At 30.7% G+C, this 24,362-nt stretch overlaps 1 protein-coding gene across 4 annotated transcripts in view; it reads right to left on the reverse strand.

Annotated features, from left to right (window-relative positions):
* LOC144841477 (diacylglycerol kinase beta-like) overlaps nucleotides 1-24,362 on the reverse strand; it is a 108,995-nt gene that overhangs the window by 34,573 nt on the left and 50,060 nt on the right. For 2 of the 4 annotated variants that reach the window (XM_078697826.1, XM_078697816.1), the window contains exons 1-6: nucleotides 22,282-24,298; nucleotides 17,185-17,261; nucleotides 13,505-13,742; nucleotides 6,189-6,329; nucleotides 5,348-5,566; nucleotides 5-54 (exon numbers count right to left, since the gene is read on the reverse strand). In XM_078697826.1, coding sequence (XP_078553952.1) covers nucleotides 5-54; nucleotides 5,348-5,566; nucleotides 6,189-6,329; nucleotides 13,505-13,742; nucleotides 17,185-17,261; nucleotides 22,282-22,411 — 855 coding nt within the window. In that variant the 5' untranslated portion in view covers nucleotides 22,412-24,298. Of the gene's footprint in view, nucleotides 1-4; nucleotides 55-5,347; nucleotides 5,567-6,188; nucleotides 6,330-13,504; nucleotides 13,743-17,184; nucleotides 17,262-22,281; nucleotides 24,299-24,362 lie in introns of those variants that run through there. The other 2 variants (XM_078697842.1, XM_078697835.1) reach the window with 2 other exon arrangements.

A 24,362-nucleotide genomic window follows, 5' to 3' on the forward strand; every position in this document is an offset into this window, starting at 1 on the left:
TTACAGTGCTATCTAGAATTCCATTACCATCCGTATCATACAGACGAAACATAACTGAAAAACACAAACAAGATTAGAACATTAAAATGTCATTCAGCTAAAAGTAAAAAACTACTGAATAGAATGATGATATTGAAGCCTATATCAATCGTTTTACATAGCATTGTTCGACTTTAGATGTATTTGAGAATAATAAATGTAATCATTGAGTTAATGTTAATCTGCACACAAAACAACATACAGATAAATATACGCAAAGTGTTTGGGAGTGATACAGGATTTGAACCCAGGAATTTAGATAGGCAAGCACGTTCCGTATACAACTTTATCTCGTTGTCGGAATGCTTATTAAATCAAACATTTGTTATGTTCAACATGACATTACCAAAACATTCATCAAGATTCCTACAACATAACTCCGCTTTGCAAATCATACACCGCAACGTGGTAATGATTACCACGCATAATTGCACGCGACCATTAAAGCTAGTCGTTAATAAGAACATGGATGAGTGCCCTAATGTTATTTGAGTACACATGCTAAAATGTTTGCCTTAATGACACAAGTACAACCTGCTAATAATGTGCCAACTCATTCAAAATATGCCATATTCATTAAATGATAAAGGGATTATTACCATAGTAACAACGAAAAGTGAGAAACCTGCCAAAATATCAAAGGTATCAATGATAAAAATATAGGTAACTAAATATTTATTCTAGAAACACTTGCATTCACTCAAACTTCTATAATTTATTGTAGACAATTTTCTTATATTAAATATTGTTTTACTATTTACATAAACCAAAGTTATAGTATAGTTACTAATTATTGAATATTTATGAATGTTAATGAAAAAAATCTAGTAACAATAATGTAAAATAAAAGATGGTGTGATAAATACGATACTATGATGGTTTTTGAATTATTGTCACCTAATCAACCGCCATAACACACTAAAAAAAACCCTAAAGATTTCACTTCCTTAAATTTTGAGATACCTATATAATAATTTAATATAGCATATAAACAAAAATAAAATTGTAAATAATCTCACATGCAATAATATGCAATTTGAGATTAGAAAACATCTAAAAATAGTTAGATAAATTTGGAAAAATGAAGATTTTCTCTTGACAAATTTTCTAATAAATCAAGCTAAATTTGTATATTTTGTTGTTATTCTAAGACTATACACAGTAGAGTATTACAAAGAGAATTCTAATCAGAGAATATGACCTTTTCAATGTTCACCTTTCTAAGAAATCAAGGCAAGTTGTAAAGTCATAGGATATGCCCCAACATCACCTTTCACCTAATGTGATTATATTTCCTATTTTATTTGTCACACATCACCAACAGATAAACAACTACTAAGGTGACACCATACCATGACATGGGACAATATGTTTTAAGAACATGGCCAACCTCTATTCAGCGTATATCCTAAATAAGAGACACATTCCATGAAATAAACAAGGGACAATATATGTAGTAACACTAAGGCCAACTCCTATTCAGCGTATATCCCAAATAAGGGACACATTCCATGAAATAAACAAGGGACAATATATGTAGTAACACTAAGGCCAACTCCTATTCAGCGTATATCCCAAATAAGGGACACATTCCATGAAATAAACAAGGGACAATATATGTAGTAACACTAAGGCCAACTCCTATTCAGCGTATATCCCAAATAAGGGACACATTCCATGAAATAAACAAGGGACAATATATGTAGTAACACTAAGGCCAACTCCTATTCAGGGTATATCCTAAATAAGGGACACTATCCCATGAAATAAACAAGGGACAATACATGTTGTAACACTATGGCCAACTCCTATTCAGGGTATATCCTAAATAAGGGACAGTATCCCATGAAATAAACAAGAGAGAATATATGTAGTAACACTATGGCCAACCCCTATTCAGGGTATATCCTAAATAAGGGACACTATCCTATGACATAAACAAGGGACAATATATGTTTTAACACTATGGCCAACCCTTATTTATATCCTAAATAAGGGACACTATCCCATGAAACAAACAAGGGACATGTATATTTTAAGACTATGATTAAATTCACGCAGACGGGAGAAAATTATTATTATTGGAAGGGCATTTTTGTGTAGGTTGCATTACATTGCATCGCTAGTGGGAACCAAACTTAACCTATTATTGTTATAATCACATTGTGAGATGGATGTGCTTATGTGCTCGTACGGGTATAATTGACATCATGATTGCCGTCATATTATGGGTTATTTTTGGACCAGCCGATGTCTGGTTTTGGAAAATACCAATTGAGTTCCTACAATTTCGAGCACATCTGTCGTGAGTTCGGTAGAAGTGGTGGCGTTGCTGCCTATATCCATAGTTCAGTTAAGTATAGACGTCTTGATATAAATATTTGTAACTCTGAATCATTGTGGTTTGAAGTATGTGATGGGGGTAAAATGTACGTGATAGGGGTAATTTATCGAAATGTTAATTCCAACATAAATGAATTTAGAGAAGACCTCTTAGATACCTTAAAACAAATGAAAGTCAACAAAAAACAATGTATACTAATGGGCGATTTCAATATAAATCTTTTTAATGTTAATAACACTGATATAAACTCATATTTAACGGCTATTGAATGTTTAAATATGACTCAGTTAATAGAATCGACAACCCGTCCTGCATCTAACACCCTAATTGACCACATATATAGTAACATTATTTGTAATAGTATAATATCTGGGACGATGTCGTGTGACATATCCGATCATCTACCAATATTTGCAATTTTTGAAAATAACATTGACATTACTTCTAATGATAAGTATTATTATAAATCAAGATGTTATAAGCATTTTAACAAAAATGATTTTTTAAATGATTTATCTAACATGTCATGGGAATCGGTTTATTTATGCAATGATACAAACTTGGCCTACGATAGATTTAATACTAAATTCAAAAATATTTGTGACAAGCATGCGCCAATAAGAACGATGTCAATAAATCATGTAAATAAGAAAAAACCATGGATCACCCGAAATATTAAAAAAATCTATTAACAAAAAAAACAAGATGTACCAGAAACTAATTAAAAGTAAACTTGATAATTCTGATTTTATGAAATATAAAAAATACCGAAATACCCTTACAAAGGTGTTAAGAACTGCAAAAAGAAATTATTATTCACATATGTTTTCAGCTAACGCAACAAATTCAGTAAAAACGTGGAAGATAATAAATGATGTACTTGGTAAAAATAAATTAAAATCTGTTAATGCTATTCCTGAAAAACTAATTCGTAATAATAATGATGGGACAACATCACTAGTAGATAATCCGGACGAAATTGCTAATGTATTTAATGATTATTTTGTTGGCGTAGCCGATCAACTTGCAAACGAAATTCCCCCCTCACAAAAATGTTTTTCTCAGTATCTGGCCAATCCCTTACCAAATTCTTTTTTTCTTGAACCTATCACTGTTAATGAGGTATTTAATTTAATTTGTAAAATCGACCAAAATAAAGCAACTGGATCAGATGATCTACCAGCAAAATTAATTTCAATTGCAGCATTACATATTTCAAATCCCTTGTGTTATATATTTAATTTATCATTTAATAATTGTATATTCCCAAATCTGTTAAAGTGTGCTCGAGTTCAACCAGTCTTTAAAAAGGGGTCAAAAGAAATACCTGGAAATTTCCGTCCTATCTCAATTTTACCAGTTCTCAGCAAAATACTTGAAAGGTTGTTTTGTGACAGGTTAACAAGATTTTTTGAGAAATTTAATTTATTTTATTTTCATCAATATGGGTTTCGAAAACGTCATAGTACTAAGTTATCATTAATCAATTTAGTTAACACTTTGCTTTCTGATATTGATAAGGGTAACGTGTCACTTGGTATTTTCGTAGACTTCAGCAAAGCGTTTGATACTATTAATCACAAAATTTTAATTTCAAAATTATTTAATTATGGTATTCGAGGAAAAGCATTGTCATGGATAACCGATTATTTAAAGAATAGATCTCAATATGTATCATTTCATAATAGCCATTCTCGAACTAGGGAAATACCTCATGGAGTCCCACAAGGCTCAGTGCTAGGACCTATACTTTTTTTAATTTATATTAATGATATGCCAAATTCAACAGATTATTTTGATTTTCGTTTATTTGCCGATGACTCCAACCTATTTCATTCATTTTCACCAGATAAAATAGACCTTAATATAGCAAATGAACATTTATATAAAGTATGTGAATGGTGTATTGTAAATAAATTAACAATCAACTATAACAAAACTAATTATATTTTATTTCACAATAAGGGCAAAATTATTAATAAGATAGGCTCACTTTTTGTTAACGATAAAGTAATTAATGAGGCTGAGACTGTGTCGTTTGTTGGAGTATCACTTGATAAGAATCTTACATGGAAAACTCATCTCAACAATTTATGTAAAACATTACGTACAAAAATAGGTATTTTTTATAAGTTAAGGTATTTTCTTCCTCAAAGTATATTAATGTTAATTTATAAGTCATTTATTTTACCACTAATTACCTATGGTATTGAAGTATGGGGAAGTACACATTTAAGTTACTTAAACCAAGTTCTACTTATTCAAAAGATGTTCGTTCGCTGTGTTACGTTTTCTGATTTTAGAGCACATTCTATACCTTTGTTTAAGCAATTGTTGATTTTAGATGTGTTTAAATTGTATGAGTTGCATGTGCTTAAATTTATTTCCGATTTATTTTATTCTAGATTACCTCATCATATTATACTATACTTTAACTATGTAAACCATCCATTTAACACCCGATTTAATGACCCGTTTAATCTCTCGATCCCCTTCTGCCGTACGACTCTATCTCAAACCAATATAACATACCAAGGTCCCAAACTCTGGAATAAACTCCCAGTAAATATTAAGTCAATTTCATTTAGAACACAATTTGCCATCAAAGTCAAAGAACATTTGATAACATTATATGATGTTTAGTTTATTTCTAGTTTTTTCTATTTAAAAAACAAACAAAAAAATGTGTATAATATTCTTCTATTACTTATTTCATATTCATATTGATAATGCCAGTGAGTTTTTAATTTTCATTTATGTAATTAATTTTCTTCAGATTCTTCTTTCTTAGAAATGATATTCGTTCTAGTTTAAGTTTTATTTATTTTAAAAGGCCAAAACTCGATAAGCGAAAGCTTTTTTTTTGGTCTTTTGTCTTTAGTTTTGATTTTATGTATATGAAAATGAACAAACAAGAAAGAAAGACAATAAAGATTATATACAAAAGTTAATTTAACAACCTACATTCAAGTTTGTCTTCTGGTTTACCACGTTCAAGGAGTGAAAGATAACAAACAATGTCTTTCATAAAGACCACTTGATTCTCTACATCAGGCATTGGTTCACCAGGCTGCGATCGATGCGGCCGTGGTGCTATCTGTTCTGCCGTGTCTGAAGTTGTTAAATTCTTTTTCTTGTGCCGTTTCACTCGGACTGAGCTAAATAAACCTTTCTTCTGTTTACCTAAAGCAAAAAAATACAATCAACTTTTCTGATGCCCTTAACCAACATTTTTATGATCAGTGCTTCTTTGTAAATGAAATATTCTTTATTTTCTAAAAAACTGAACATTTTAAGCAAGTGAAAAGGGTGTCCTTTTTTGTTGGGACAAAACAAATTTAGATGACTGAGCAATTTTGAGCACAGACATGATTATTTGCATTTATTTTGAAACACATGACAGGAAAGAATTTTTGTAGCATCATTAACAGGAAAAAAAACATAAATGGATCAATTGACAAGGATGGATTAAGTAATAGAGGAAGAGGAATAGATAACTCACTTTAAAATAAGTTATTAATAGATTCTTGTAAATTACAATATTAACATTTAAAATGGATTCAACTTGTTTTATATCACTGTCCATTTCTCTCTTTAAAAGAATAGGACACATTAATTATAATTTAAGAAGAGGGAACACCCCATAAAGGAGACACTTTTCTGTAAAACAAATGAAAAGCAATACATTTGTTAACACTATACAGGCAAAGATACACCTATTAAGGGGACACTTTGGTGGGTCCCGAAAGTGTCCTCTTAATAGGTGTTCTCATGTATTAAGTTTTGATTGAAATCAGATGCTTACTTTTCTTGTCCGTGTCGGCACTCTTACTATCTGGTCCTTGTAAGGTATGTTCATGGTGTACTGATGTTGTTCCATTTGATGCGTTCGATTTCTTTGATGAACTTCTCGAATGTGAAACAGGCGGGTCAGCGATATTTGATCCTTTAAGAGATGAGAACAAGATGTTTGATTAACTTTTATCAACATAACTTAAATTAATCCACAATAATTTGAATATTGCGATAACAATTATGATGATAAATTCCTTACAAAGTCCCAATAAATTGAATAAAAAAATACATTTGTGCGCTTATATACAGTACTTGCCATATACAGATAATATGTACACAAGGTAAACAAACAGTTCTATACCACTCTACCAAGTTATGGAATAACCTACAATATTACAACAATCAACTTTTAATAATGTTTCCATCTTAAAAAAAAAAATCTCTTAATTTAGTATTACTTTTATTTTACTTTTTATATTGATTTGTATTCTTTGCAAACTTTTCAATGTAACTGTAACACATACCATGTACAGTAAGTGTACAGCCCAGTGTAAAGTATAAGAATAAATAAATAGAGTTTTAATATACAGTAACAGAAGCTTTTTCTCGTAATCATGGTCTGATGATGAGATAATAGCAATTGTGTTGACAATAAAAACAATGGCATTAACAAAGATTTTGATGACGTCAATGACAAAATATATCACCTCATAAACTGTGATTTATTAATCATTGATTACGAAGGCACATTGAAATTTGCTTCAACTTAAGAAAATAATATCTAAAATATATTTTAAAGCTTCAGTACAATTAAAATTTACAAATTATCACTTATTCAAAATAGGTAAGTTTTACAACTCATAAAATGTGTTTATAATGAATAATTATCTGATTGTGTACGCAAAATACACTGATGACTTTCCCAATCTACTATAATGCACTGTTATCAAACAAGTTGCGCCCTAAAGGCTTTTAAACCGTGAGATGAATTGAAATGAGTTTACACACATACTTAATATTGTGTTATCCATTTGCCATTCTGAAAATGTTATTCCTTTACCTTCCATCCTTCCATACCTAATGTCCATGGGGTGCAATTGGTGCCACAATGGTTCAAGTATGACAATATTGTGATTGAAAAGCAGTAGTCATTGACAGCAACATAACCCATAATTATTTTAATTAACTAAACCAGTATGTGTGAATAAAAGAACCACTGTTTCATCTTTAATTCAAGCCTATTTTCTACCACTAGTTATTAGCATACATACACATGACACTAAGCTTATAAATCAACCTTTTAGTTTTACGGTTTTGATTTAATCTTTATTCAGAACAGGAACTAAAGATTCTACTTGCTTTAAAAGCAGTTAATATATTTCATATTCAAGTGATATGGTTGGTCCAATTGGGCACTTTTCAGTTGTAAATGAAGCCGGATTTACTATGATTGAATATGTCCATAATGTAGCACTCCTGCAATATACTTGCCCCAGTCTCTAGTTTTTTAAAATTTTTATGTTGATAGTATTTCTTTCATTTTTGTCTTTAAACTAGATGAGTCGCTTAATCATATGTATGACACGCCATGCGTGCCAAAATGATTAAGCCGAACGCTGTCTAGAACCTTGCTTAAAAAAATGCAATTGCATGGACAGATTCAAGAGAGACAAAAGAACCTCACTATCTTGATGGGTTTGATCTCAATATAATACTTGGGAAAAATAGTGTTTGTTTGTTTTTATCATAATGGCTATTTGTTTTCTAAATTAAGGATCACTTTAATTTGTAATAATTGAGACAATTTAATTAGGTCCACCTCTTTTGACTTTATGATTGATAGATACAGATATGGCTTCAGTTAATGCTTAATAACTAAAATATTAATAGACTGAAAAGTCTGAAGTGAATGGCCAATGTGTTCGAATATGTCACTTTGACTTCTTTCTTTAAATGGAAATTTCGATTAATCTAAGAGATAGAATCGTTACAATTACATTGATAATAATGGCCCTTGTTAATTTGGATTCTTTTGCTTATCTATCAAAATGCAGGTTGGTGACATAAGAGGTGATTCACACTAATCAACAGACTGCATGTTGTTGTACTTAATTATAGGTCTGAACATACTTGTAAAAGACATAGAAGGAATTCCAATTTAAATACCACTACTATACATATGAAAGAGACAAAACTTGGTCTACACACGTTTTTACCAAACCTGGGGATTTTCCAATCCGATACTAATACAGAAATATATGATGTACAGGACTACTGTATTTTTAATTTTACTATAAAAACCATCTCACTAAAGAATTAAAAATAACATTTAAGGTGCAATTTAACTTTATTATGTCACCGGATTTCACATTCATACGTCACGAAATTGGAATTCGTAAAGAGTGGACAAACTAAAATTGATTGCGTTAAAATCACAGTGTTCTTAGAAAACACGATTATTAATAATTGTCAAAGGAAAATAAACTTTCCAAATTGTCAACTAATTACAGGAACTTGATAAAAAAGAATCTGTTGATTCAGAAATGACGTACATTAGGTGACCAGCTGTAAAATCAACGACTGTTTTTCAGTTCAACTCCTACACAACACCCACTACCAGGGTGTGACATTCAGCCTACAGTAGCTTTCACTTTCATATTTTATAAACTAATCTTTGTTTTTATGTTACTCTACTCTACTAACCATGTGTTATAATAATGTCATCTATGGCACAAACAAATGTATACCAATTACAGAAACAGTATAATAATACATTTTGAAGATGCTATACAAACAGAACAATTAATTAATTAGTTATAGAACTATTGCTTTCTTTATCTTCACAAGCTACACAATAACCAAATTGGAATAGAGTTTTGAAGCCGAAATATATATATTTTTTTAATTAAAAAGTAACAATTTTAAAGAAATGTGTTATGATGTGTAATAATACATAGCTTAATCATTTTATAAAGTCGTCCTTTCTAACCATATAAGTTTGTACCTGGTACACCTAATATAATGGACATTTTATTGATAAGCAAGCAATAAAAAAATATATTTTCGACTCTACCATCACATACAACTGATAGCATACAATACAAATTTTGATGGACATCTAACAAATGATTCTATTTTGATTTTATCAACAATAAATGCAATTCATTATTTCAGTTTTATTTTGAAAGCATGACTATGCTACATATTGGTTTACGAATGATCTAAAATAAAATAATCATGAATAAACAAAATGTTTTTTTTATATATTTAACATTCACTAAAGCTGACCTGACAACCCTGCCAAAGAAACATTTGAAGAATAACAACAAATTTGGGACTGTCTGCAGCCCACGCACAATTTCAAAGGACTTTAATATACTCTAGAGTGTAACGCAACCAGGTCAGCTGCAGCCCACCTATCTTTATCATTATCAGGGCGAAGCTATATACCATATGCTTTTAATTTCGCTCACCCTTAATTTTCACAAAAATAAATAATTTAAACTAATAATTAAGAATGAAAATGTATGGTTATTAAACTGGACAATTTACTTATATTTACACAAAATTTAAAGTCTGCAAATAATTAAAAGGCTTCATAATTAAAGGGCTACCAATTTAAAGGCAGCAAATAATAAAAGACTGCCAATAAATATGGCTGCAAATATTAAAGGTGTAATAATTAAAGGCCGCTAATGATTAAATAACAGTAATTTTTAATACTTTTTTACTCTATTGTTCAAATGATTGATATTAATAATATACTTGTTTACTAAATTCTTGTAAGATAATTTGTTTTTGACAGATGTCGCTAGTCAATACTATTTCTCATTATGGTAGCTAACCTATATTTATATCCTCAAAAATGCATTATCTTTTATCCGGTATGAGTCCTTGATACAGAAATCAATAGTGTTATTAGTTTAATAAAGAATTATCTATTTTCAATGAAAAAAAGTCATCTGTCGATCTAGTAGTAAATTTATGTTTATCCCTTATCATTATTGTACATATGCATTAAAGTACAAAATATAGCGCTTCGCTGTATAAACTTATTGATATATTATTACAAAACGTTTTTTTTTAAAACTATTTTATACAAAAATTCATTCCTTCTTCATACATAAATACAGTATGATATATTCATTAATAATTTTATCATCTTTACAGTAAAACTGAATTTCGATACACTTTTTACATTGATTTTTTAAGTAGATAGTATAACCAGAGGGATTTGGAAAAATAAATTGTATGACGTCTCTATTGCCAAAACAAAAATGATTTCTCAGAACTGTAATTATCCAGGGTTTCATTTATTACAATTTACACCTTGGTGGGTAGTGGTCGCACACATCAGTGATCACACTCTATCATATAAAAAGAATGTCTATGTTCTAAAGCTTTCTTTGCACTGGACTTATTTAACTTAGCTAGTTTTACCGAGACGAAGTTCTACTGCCTTTGTGTAAACAGGCAGTGGTCAGTAAAAGTAATCATTGGACTTTGTTAATTTTTAACCATTAGCGAATGGTAGCCAGTGTTCGTATTTGGACTTTTCTTGGTCAGTTTAGCTGGCGACTCGGTTAATTTGACCAAAATAAATATACAACTGTATAGGGCATTGAAAACAACAATAACTGGTATATAAAGTTAGGTTTGTGGTATCCGATGTGTGATACCAAAAGGAAATAAAGTGTGTTGGTTGACAATGTTTGGCTTGTTTATGTTACAACTAGCTTCTGAAAAAGGAAATAATACTGTACTTATATATTAAAAATGGCCTGTGAAAGCATTTATATCAACCGATATGACCAGAACTTTGCATATGTAGTAAATATTTCACAGCCTTATTGCACATGACAAGAATTTATTTGCAAATGCTATACTTCAATAGCATATGAAACACCAAATTTGCATTAATTTGAATAAAATTAAAGTGAGGAATAATTTTAAAAAAAAGTTTTCTTCAAATCGCAGACTAATGTTAGTTTATCTTCACTTGTCATGTATAATTAAGGAAGAAAGTTAACGAAGAGCAGTTCCATTTCAATCAATCACTTATTATGCTCAAGATATTAGGATGAGAAAGCCTTGCTAATTAGTCGAGAAGATTACTTGCATAAGAATAAGGCAACGTTTATAGCATATAATATATTGTAAGAAGGATTGTTTATAGAATTTAAAATTAGATAATAGTATAATAGAACATATTTTAATGAGATACATAAATGTTAATAGTCAAATTGCATGATTTATGTGAATAAGTCTACTATAACATAAGATAAAGCCCACTCTTTGATATTAAGGAATATTGAAATAATTAACCACTGCATTTTGGGTAAAAGCCTCTGGCTTACACTTGCATTTTTTTTTTTTTTTGGGGGGGGGGGGGGGGGGGAGTACCCCTGGTATCAAGAATATTGTGACTTCAATTACTTTACTTCTAGTTAATATGCTAAATTTATCTATACAGTAGTTATTACTAATGCCAATTTTGTGATTAGACAACCATCAATAAGCCCATCTTAAAATGGAGGTCACCTTGAAAAGACGACCAACTTAAAAAGAAACCCATTCAAAGTTGTAGAATAGGCTTTAACCATAATGCGGCAACTTAAAAGAATAGTTTCTTTTACTAATGTAATTCTATTTGAAAGCGCTCGTTACATAAATCACATGATTATTTATGTAGTAAGGTCTTTTTACGGGGATATGGCATGTTATATGCCATCCAAATAGTGGATGCAGACATTTTAAATATAATAGATGATACAATCACTAATGGTCTTTATGGGTTGTATTCGGTATTACTAATGTGAATAGTTGGCTTTTATCTCCCTAGTAAATTGTATGTAATTCAAATTACAGACTACTATATGTATTTAGCGTGGGTGTGATTGAAACAGGTATATGTTGCACAGAATAAATAAGAATAATTTAAAGAGGTTGTAGACAATTATCAAATATATATTGATTCTAAACAAATCTCGCAATTTTTTCTATATATTTTTCTAATAGTAATTCAGTAGATTTTTTAGGTCTAAAATATAGGACTAAATATAATGTTTAATCAGATGTTTTTCAATTTCAATTATTCTGTAATTAATGTTGAAGGTTTAAATTTCAAAATGATTAAATTAATGATGGCCTCTATATGTTGGTTAATAATTTCAAAGGTTTATAGCTCCAGGTATAATTTTCAATTATAAACTTTTGCAACAACATTGTCATTGATAATAACCCCACTTATTCTTCGACAGAGGTGAATCATACCGCTTATCATAAAATAAGTCTGTACTTGTAAATGATAAGATAGGAATTCTACTGATTTTTAATGACTTACAACTACTTGTAATAAAAATAGATTTTTTTATTTTATTTTTTTATTTTCCTATATAAAATTGATTGATCGATTTACCTTCTTTCTCATATTTACATAAAATGAGAGTCAATTTTTTTTTAAATTTTCTAATACGTTTTTCACAATTGCTTGTTTTGCTTCACCTCTGTTTGGTTATAATAAATGTTGTTGCAAATGTTTATATTTTATAATAAACAATATAATTTTTAAACCAGCAAAATTATTATTGTAAATGTATAAAATAATAAAAGCTGAAGACAATGTGAAAAGTTAGGAAGTAAATAGGTGCATAATTAGTAACCATGGATAAGATAAGAACATTCAATGTGCAACATGCAAAAGGTTTAGAAATACGAGTTCCAATGTGCTATTTATTAAAAACGACTTTCATTCGATGACAATCTAAATACCACTTTTAATTTAGCAGACATAAACCAGACGCAAATCTAGACTTCGTCTTGGAACCAAATTGCCTGTTTGCGAGATTGTGCCACAATATTCGTTATTTTTTAATAATTAGATTTCAATAGCATTTCAGGATTTTAAATTAGATTTCTTTTACTAATAGCACACTGGAAAGAATACCATTACAAGAGGAAAAAAGTATTAAAAGAAGCAAAGCAATTGTTTAGTACTTGTCAATTGTAGACTGGACATTAACCTGGGTATATTAGAGTACTAGCAATAACCATTTGTTAGACTTGTCCTGGGCAGGGGACACAGTAATCTTCAGTTAACCTAACTCTCTGCCACACAACATACTGTATATAGGACTTTACCTAGCCCTTCTAAATTAAGAGCCAGGGATTTTGTAATTAGCAGACACACTCTTTTGCTATCCACACTTATTGGCATACCCTTCAAACTGGACCTGGATAAAATATTGTTTATTATTATAGGTACATTGCCCCAGCCAACTGAATTGACAAGTACGAAACACCTGGTCTTTATAAGTTTGCCTTCACCTGGTATGGGGGTTGCACTGGTAGCTGTAATCGGGGCACACATCGTCTGGGCGGTCATTGCAATGACACGACCCATCGTGTCCATCTCCTTACCCTTAGTTTCTGTTGGAGCAGCCACGGTAGGCGTTGATGGCGCTTTCTTGACAAAGGATAAGAATAGATGTCTACACAGGTCTTCTGGCATGTCCACATCAAGGTATGTTTCCATAAAAAGCTTGAACCCTTGATAATCAATGGGCTAAAATAAATAAATAAACAAATATTATTAGCTTGTAGGTGAGGAAGGTCCCATAAGCTGTCTATAAAGCCCTGTGCTGTTCCATGGTATTCACTTAATAGTGTTGGAATTCTGATCCGAATTGAAATGATATGAGTAGTGTGAATGGGAGATCTGGGAATGAAGATGACTTTCTTAAAGATCTATAAATAAACTAGAAAAGGGTCCCTTTTCTTTTTATGAACATGGAAATGTTGCTTAATGCCTCTTCCAAAGGATGAGGCATTAGATATCTTGTAGGGGATCTGGGAATGAAGACAAATCCCCCAAAGATAATTAATAAACTGGAAGAGGATCCTCTCTTTTTTTGTATTGAATGCTATTTATGAACATGGAACCGATGGCTTAATGCCTCTTTCAAAGGATTAGGCAATCTATCTTCTAGAAGATTGCCTCTTTCAAAGGATGAGGCAATCTTCTAGGACATCTTGGACTGGAGATAAATCGCCCAGAGATGATTAATAAACTGGAAGAAGATCCCATTTTCTTTGTATTGAATGCTTTTTATGAACATGGAACCAATGGCTTAATGCCTCTTCCAAAGGATGAGGACAATAAATTAAACTATCTTTTCTAAATGATACAACACGATGGTGCAACTCCCTTGCAGCCATCTTGCACTCTGAGTCTCATGTTACACAGATTTATGGAAACAGAAAATCCCATAACCTTTCATCTATAAGAAACGTCAGACAAGTTGATAAAACATGACAAATGTAAATCGTAACTAGAATTTAATTCGTCACTTTGACGAATTATAGGTGATCATTTTTATCATTTTACTGAAATTAATTTTTTTTAAACATGCACGTACGTTAACATACGATCGGAAAATGTTGATGTATGCCATCCTATTATATGCTTATAGTGCTGAGTTGTGCCTATATGCCATATACAATATGTACAGTATATACTGTATATCTATATACAGTGTAGCATAGGTGAAATTACGGGACACACATGTTCTAATTTTTTGGCATGATGACGTTATCAAACTAAACTTTAAGATGACAATTTCGAAAGATAATTAATTGAGCAAAAAAACATAAGATTTGGAAAAAAAATTGGCACGTAGAAGCGCTGTGCGCGCTCTTTGAATTGTGTATAACTTTGACGAAAAATATGAAAAAACTACTTTTTCACTTCAACTGGCCATATGTTAACGTCACAACATCCGATAGGCTTAATTTTTATATGAATTAATATCTACATTTCATCAGCTTTCATAATAAATTATAATCATCAAGGTAACCTTCAATTCTGAAGAGCTGTAAGATATTCAAATTTACTGCGAAGGTGAAATTACACGGCCTACGTTATTCAAGTTTTTACGCGTGATGACGTCATTAAAATGAAGATAGTGTCAACTCATGATAAAGATAATTAATTAAGCAAGCACATACTGAAAGTTGTGCGAAATTCGAGCACACATAACCAAGATGCGCTCTGTTGAATGTGATAATCTACACAAAAAGATAACAAATCCTAATTTTTAAATTCAAGTGGCCATTTGATGACGTCAAAACATTTTGTACGTAAAATGTGTACATGAATTCATATCTACAACTCAATGGCTTCCAGAATAAGTTAAAAAAATCGGGGGTCATCTTGCATTCTGAAGAATTATTTTCATTTTAAAAAAGACCTATTTTTCACCATTTTCAGAACTTTTGTAAAATTAATGTGCGCATTTTGTCATTTTTAACGTGCTCGTATAGCGTTATTTTAAGTCGGAACTGACTCAAATTTGGTGAATGTACTAAGGATGGTGAGTAGAATGAGATTTGTAAAAAAAATTCATGTTTTTTACGCTTTTTAAGTATCGCGCGCGCAAAAACGCATTTTTGCGCAGTAATTTTTTGAAACACGCAAATGGCCTAATTCATGCTCTAAATTGATCAAAACTTAATTTTGAGCGTTTTAAATTTTTAACGCGCGATATCACGCGCATGAACCTACGTGCGCGTGTGTTTTTATTTGCTAATATTTTTACCCTTGATCTGAAGTTTACGTGTAGTGAATTTCATTAATATGTGATAATGAATTATGGAGATATGATTGATAATGTGATTTCGCAAAATGGCGTATAAATGTCGTCACGGATGAGTGATCACGCTGGAAAGCTTATTAGGATTAAGTTATATTATTTGAAAGATATTCTGAAATTTTTGTAATCATTGACATTAAACTTTTTGAGATAATTGTTACACAAAATAGTGTACAGAAACAATAAAAAGAAAAAAAAAAAAAATAATAAAAATAATAATAAAGATTTTATACAATAACAATAGGTGATCATTTTATTCTAAATGATCACCTAAAAAGGTTTGTTTTTCGTTACCAAAGGTCAATATTTTAGTAGCATACCATAAAATCAAAAAGAAATGCTAATGACATAAAGATATACCAATTCTTAAGACATACTGTAATGAGTCACCAAGTGTTTTCCTGATTTTACAATTACATAAGTACACAAATATTAATGACTTGTGTATATATTGTGCACTTAATTTTTGGGTGGAAAATGTCAAATATCCATCATACTGGTTGTCATTAAGAAGTGGAAGAATTGTTGTCAATGATGGATGCTATTCCAATCAGACTTTCTCTAAATAGTTTATTTTTAAAATACAAATATAACAATTTGATATATAATAAATGACCTTTATTATTAAGCATTGTCCGCCACTGCTTTTCAAGGTTGGATTTTATTAAGTTTCATTAGTTTCACTGAATATATATTCTTTGTGAGCCATTTTAGCTTTCAATTGAAGGCCATTATGTATTGTGTTGAAAGTAAAATTAAATTGTTTTACTTAAATGATATATTATGGTAAGCCTACACTAATAATCTATTATATTCTCATTGTCACTCCTTGTATAGTTTAACTGGTTAAAGCTAGATATGGTCAGCTTGCTTTAATATAGCTTCTTATCCTGTATCCCCTTTAATACATTCTCTATAATTACCTCTTCAAAAATTTGTAGCAAAACATATGTTAGATGTACATGACTTGATGCTACATTACATTACATTTTCCCCATTTGAATAATTAGCAATAGATAAATAGCCTGAAAGGGAATCTCTTGGAAATTTATTTTCTTGAACTAGTCCGTTTCCCACAAAATTATATTAGGTAGTACATAGTATTTATTTTGTCCATAAAACACCTGAACAAGGGTCTATGTTTTATGTTTATATAAAAGACATTTTCATGCACCATTGAAATATAATTAATGTTAAAAAAATAACTTAAATCTTAATTAATTTTAAAGATGTATTGTTAATAAAAAGACAAAATAAACTTTTAAATTTTCATTTAGACTTCCAATTGACTATTTAGGGCTAGTACAAAATCAAGCAATTTGCATATAACTTTTACTATTTTACTTAGTAACTAACCTGTTCTGGGTTGTACTTCGACAATGCCCCATCCCCGTTGAATTCTTCCAGTACATCTTTTAGAGTCTTATGAGAATCTAAAAAGATAAAACAAAATTATTTAAAATATTTAAATGGATACTTTTTAACAAAGAGAGGAATCACACACTGGACTCTTGAATGCAACCTGATCTTGTAATAATAGTAACTTCTTTCCAAAATTAAAACAATATTACAGTTGAATCTCCCGTAAGCGGCCACTTTAGGGACCGGGAAAACATATGAAGAACAAACAGGCTTTTAAAATGCAGCCAGGGAGGTGGCTTCTTACGGGAGGTGGCCGCTCACGGAGGTTCAACTGTAATGTATTGTACATGATAAAAAATGCATGTTATGAATTAAACTACTATTACTGGGTCCCAGACTTATTTATGTATTTATTGCTTTATTATTTACATGCTTATTGTATTACATATGTTTTCACAGACCAGATACTGTATCCCTTAATCTGTATCGTTAACACATAAAATGGACTACTATGTTGTGTAAACGAGAAACTTCTGGGTCACAGGCTATGTGAATAAAAATTAATATAAAAAAATAAAAGAGAATGAACCAAGAGTGTGTACTAAAAGCAATGTACTTTAAAGTGTACTGTATGGTTAAGTACAATTACCACATAGCATATCTATTCTAACTTGATGTCGTTACATCGCTTTCAAAGCATCTTTGATATTAAATCATTTTTATGACTCTACTCAAAAGAAAGAAATTATCCCTACAAGGTATTCTATAATTGTTTATGGTTTAGTATCTCTCGTTTGATTTGATAAAAACATGTTTAATACATTGGATAAAATGACAAATGACATCTTTGTTTTACAGGAAAAGCCCTTCATTTTCCAAGCCCTAATATAAATTTTTGTGAATTCTAACCTTCCATATTTTAACTATTTTGATAAAACGAATACATCAATCATTAATTGTGAATGCTTTTTGTTTTTGCATTCCTTAATATTACCAAAAACTTACACAGTACAGATAAACAGAAGCGTAGTTTAGTTTAAACTGAATTGGATCACAAAATTTGTTATAAAATGAACTATAAAATAGTAGGCTGTTGAAACAAGATAATAAGGTGCAATAGATAACGATAAAATGCGATATAAAATGTATTCTATTTATGGCATTAATAACAATATTGTACACATTTTGTGTATCATTACTAATGACATAGGATTCTTTATACTGAATTATGTCATAAAAATAGCAGTAAAGAATGAGGATAAAGTTTCAAATGTAACTTTATTTTATGACTAACATCATCATTATTATATAATATAACGATGATGTGATTATGTCATACAGTTTGATGAACCTATCATCAATACTGACTTCAAGCTTGCCTTTTTTTTTCAAAATAGAACATTTTCTATCTACGGTATCTTAAAATAAATATTTCACAGTTTAAATTCAGTGAAGCAAGTTACTTTACTAGGAAAGACACGTTCCAGTAAGGACTTACTGGAGTGAAATTGATAAATGATCTACACGTAATTCACAACTGGCATGGTAGAACATTACTAAAACATTTATATGTGACAGGTACCATGCGCACACTGTCAGTAACACACATCAGGTGATGTCATTGTAGGTCAAATGTCATTGTACAGTAGGTGTCAAATGTGATGACATAAATTCTCAGCTTCTGTTTTTTTTATTTCCTTCTCTAGTCATATCACACCTATTCCTAATTTGCTGTAGCTTTACTTAATTTAGTAATCATTTATGGATAATTTTACATATCTAGTCTTTATTCACTGTTAATATCTATGATTATTTACTCATGATGGTACAGGTACAATGAGGAGCATTGGGGTTAGGAAACTACAGAAACATGATTCAAAGTTTTCTAGGATAGCTACCAATAAAATAAAAATGAAAATAGTCAGCATAAAAGCAGTATTAATTTCACAGTTTGCAGTAAAGCTTTGTCTACACTATCAAACTAGTTTGCCAAAAAGTGTGATGTGCCCAAAAAGTGTGATGTGCCCAAATATGGTAGTGATATGCCCAAATATGGTAGTGGTATGACATCATCATGCCCATGTATGGGCACATCACATTTTTTTTGTCACATAAAGTTTGATAGTGTAGACAGAGCATAAAAGTAACCATCAAGAATGTGAACTTGCAAAAGCTCCAATTATTTTGAGATCATGTGAAGGATTCTAAATCTACCATTAAGCTTTAGGGATAAAAACCACATTTTTTTTTTGTATCACGTTTACACGCGGCATGACAGCTAGCATTGTACATCCTGGTAAATCAGATCATCTGTAATACTGCAAACACTTACTGCAGGTACAGTATTTATGCATTTAACTGACAATATACATATTAGTTATGACTACTATACAAAACATGAATTAAGGAATCAACACTATGAAATAATCTGTATGAACAATAAAAGGCTAAATGAAAAAAATGTCACGTACAGGGTTCGCATATTTTTTTTATTTATGCAGGGCTAATATTTACTGTGATGATGACTAGATTAGGAAAAGTGTTCAAAACAGCCTTTAGGTTCATTGGTTAAAAGATAAACATGTAAATTATGTATAATACTTGAGCTGGAAATGTAGTTTACAGAAAATCAAAACGCTGACTGAAAAAACAAGACAAAACTAGAGACTTGGTGCAAGTCTAACCGACCCCTACTCAGGGGACATGTGACCCATATTAGTTAATAGAGGTTCTACTGTATATTTTAAGACAAACCACTAAAAGTGCTTTCAAACCAAATAATAGAAGGCTCTAGAATATATTTTAATGGAGATCTTCCTTGATTCATGCATATAGCGATAAAGCATGTTCACAGATTTCTGTTATGATAGCTTTTGAAACTACCCAACTCAGAACCTGGCATAGTTGCAATATGCAATATAGTTTGTGTGTAATGTACATACAGACTCTATTATATTAAAACTATTTTCATGATATCTATTTATAGTTTTCAACATCCTACAATAACATATTTTCCAAAGTACTTTACGAAAGTGCAAGATTAAAAAGCATAACATAAAAGCTATGTAAATTCATAACAATGAATTAATATCCTTTATTTGAATGTGGGACAATTATTCATCCTATTTGGCATGTTGAAATCTCGCCTCCAATGTCATTAGGCCTTCAATAAGTTTTAACACCAATCTAATAGTCATTATAATCTTATATAGATTTTTAAATTGTACAGATGTTTATCAACTCCTCATTAGGTCTACTTCAAACAAATATTCATTTATTTCTCATTAAACGTCCTAAAGAACTTTATCAATTTTTCATTAAGGATTTAAGGAGACATTTTAATTTAAAGTAACAAGTACTGTAATGAATAATCAAACATTAGTAAAAATGGACAGTTTTTTTTTGTTTTTTTGGCAGTTAAAAGAACAACAATTGTGGAAAAATATATCTATTTGTTTTATTTATCTTTTCTTTACACTGCAAAAACGTATGCATGTTTATGTACTGTATGTAGCACGTGCAGAATACCAAGTTACAATGGTTTTGATATATTGAAAGGATGAAGGAGGATAACTTGATTAAGAGTAGAAGAATGGAATGAGGAGAGAGATACAGCGCACAAAATGACCAATGAGAAGACCTAAAACACTAAGGTTGGAGATATGCCATCAAAATGTAGAAAAGTCTAAACAACACATACTTTAGCATGAAAAACCTTATAAATGTAGTACTGTATTAATAGTATAGTAGTAGTAGTGTGTTGGATGAATGGTAGGAGAGGGTAATTCATTCTATTAATTACTATTATTACTACTACTATTATTAATTACTTCTACTGTACCCAGCCTGAAGTATTATTTCAAAGACTTCATGTACAGTGCAATACACAACACCTTGATAACATTCTAATAATCCTAAAGTTTATTTGATTGAAAAAATACTTATCTACAGTTTATGAAAAAGCTGATTTCTACAGTAGGCTTTAATTAGACATGGAATATTGTTGGTTTCACATATTTATAAAGGTTTTACCTTGTGTTTATTAGTAGAGGTATTTTGCACATACTTACTGTACGTGCAGGGCAACCCAAGGTTCTCTTTTGATAGAAAGTTATTCTGACGTAATTCCAGTGTAGCGTGTCATTGTACAATACCTCCAGTCTGTCATCATTTACAAAATGCAATAATACAAACAAATCGTTGCACTGTGGAATTTGTTTCAGTTGAAATCACACTTATCTACATCCCCAACATAAGAAAACATCATTCCAACTCAACATCAGATTCAGTGGTCCCAAAATTTGGAACAATTTATCCATCAACATCAAGAATTCACGAAGAAAAGCTTTTCATATAATTTTAAACGCCATATTATTTCAACTTACGTTCAATAATAAAAGGAAAAGAAAAAAAATACCTCTACTTATAACAGTTGATCAGCTGCCTTTGTTTTGACCCTTTCTGTTTTCGTCGTGTGTTCTGTTTGTGTGTGTATGTCTTGTTTGTTTATGTTGTGTAACCGAATATTAAAAATATTAGTAACTTTACTTATGGCCTTCCCTACACAAGTTTCTTTTGGTTTTACCATTTGATTTTACTTTTTAGGACTTTGCCACTTTCATAACTTAAAGAAATTTATTAGCATTTTTGATAGACACTTCTTTCTTTTAAATGTTTTAATCTCATAATTTATTTGTAAATTGAAAGGAATGTTTCTTATCGTTATTTTAATTTTGAAAGAAATAAATGTTTACTTGATTGATTGATCTAAATTTCGAGTGAAAATATAAGTTAAACTTTGTACAGGGAGATTTATAAATTTATCAAGAAATAATATTATAAAATCTATGATAATCATAAATCTCGTTCTTTTTTACATACGTTTTAAATAAATGTTCGTTTATATCGTATTCAATAATTTACAGTACTTGAAGAAGTTGCAAGAATAACTCCTTATTAAGTATAATTTTGTGCTAATTAGACATACAAATAATATTAAGTTTTGACATGCACATCGTATCTCCAAATGAAACATAACAATTGTTAATAAGCAACTTGAATAAATCAAATAATTGATTATTTTATACTAACCAAAATGAACAGTCTTTACAACATCGCTGACCTGACTGCCTAAGGTCATGACAAGTGCGCTCATGCATGGCACAAACAGTGGTTTCACTATAGAACCATCCTTCTCCATCATTTCTGCTAGTTTTGACATTTTAACAGGCAATACTAAAGATATCGTTGAAGATACCACTAATGTATATACGTATATATGCGTCTATAAATTATGCAATCACTAGCATAATATTTACAGAATTTGATGACGATATTTTACCAGCTGTCAAAAAATGAATTTCCTGTAGAAATATGAACATCAATCTTCTTTAACTTTTAAATTAACAATTTTTTAAGCGTTTTTATATAAGTCAAAATACAGATGTCTTTATTCGGAAATATAATTCATCCTCAGATAGAAAAGATGCAAACCGTAGTGTATGATAATCCTTAGGAATGTTGCCAGTTTCGAGATAACTGCAAACAGATCGATTACGTCAGCTCTTTGTGGGTATATCCTACATAATCTCTATTCTCGAGTGATATGAATGCCTTTTTTTTGCTGTGTACGCTACAAATTATTAATTAGTTTACACCTTCATAAAGCTGAACGTTCAATTAGTTTTCTTAATTAAACCGCATGATATGCTTTCTTGAAGATGCAATGCGTTAAACATTCCACAATAAATGACTTCAACGTGTGAATGAAACGAAACTTCTTATGGTTGCCCTTGTTTTCGGTTTAATAGTTTTGATAGCTCAATCCGTGCTCTAGTAATGTTACTGTAGAAGTGTTTATATTCCCAGTAACCGTTCTATATAGACATAAGTTTCAGATTTGTATGCTTCTTTGGAACTGATCCACCTCCAGCCAACTTTCAAAATCAATCATATGCTACATCCGCAAGTATAATATCCCAATGAAACAATGTTAATATTGTTTACAATTTCACCTTGATATACTTCCTATTTCCAGGTGAGGCTTTGGTGGAAGCTGTCGTCTACCTGCAAATGTCTCTGCTACTATGAAATAGGATTATTCAATAGTAAAATTCTGTTATCTGTTTAAGGTCATTTGTTGTATTAATTTAAATACTATCAAATAGTGTGCAATGTGTTTACCTCAACGCTCCAATTGTATCTACCTTTCGCTACTCTCTTTACAACTGGACAGCAAAATACACACACAAAAACACAAGTCCAGGACAGCTTAGGAGAACAGAAATACCTTCAAAGTAGAGACTGTCTATGCAAATGACTTACGCAGGCAATTTATACTCTGATAAATAGCTCATTAAGATCTATTCAAAATGATTGAAGTATCAGCCAACAGTCAGCCAACACCTAGCACAGACAAAAAAATGCTGAATCAATGTAGGATATCCAAGGCCTGTTGTGGTATGACAATTGAGGCTAAGTCCAATACAATAGGCAGCATTTATTAACACCCACACAAACAAGTGCTCTATCCAAACAGTGATCAAATTATAAAAGTCAACCAACAAAAAAAAAACAACAGTGACGGACTAAATGCTTCACTGGATTCTGGATAAATAGTTTTTTTAAAATACCCGGTCTTTAAATAGAATTTGCTTGAATATATATCTGCAACAAATTGCTGTCAAAATATATCTAATAGTTGAATGTAGGGCGTGTACAATATTATTAAATCAATCCAATGAAGTATGTTCAAACTTTTGAGCTGATGACGTTCCAAACATCCGATACATAGATGTAATACAAGATCTGGTCAACAAAATCAAATTATCTGTCAAACCTTTGCAATATATAATCAAATCATAAAGATGGTGTGGCAAACTTTCTAATAACAGGGGTTATTTTCCTGAAATCCTCCTAGAAATCCTCTTGCCCGTCTAACAGCGTCCTGACAAGAATTGTAAGCTTAAAATATGTTGATTTTTAATACTCAAGCCTGTCATATAGTAGATGTGATTGCTATTTACAAGTACAGTACTTCAGGCTAATCCTCATTGAATCTTTGAATTGGTAGGTACAGTACTGCACTCTGCAGACTGCCTCCCACAGGAACAAGATACAATCCTTGCAATGAATTACTTGATAATATCATTCTTGGACTCAACCATTTTCAA

Source organism: Antedon bifida, chromosome 1, assembly GCF_963402885.1.
Source record: "Antedon bifida chromosome 1, ecAntBifi1.1, whole genome shotgun sequence".
Taxonomy (NCBI): Eukaryota; Metazoa; Echinodermata; class Crinoidea; order Comatulida; family Antedonidae; genus Antedon; species Antedon bifida.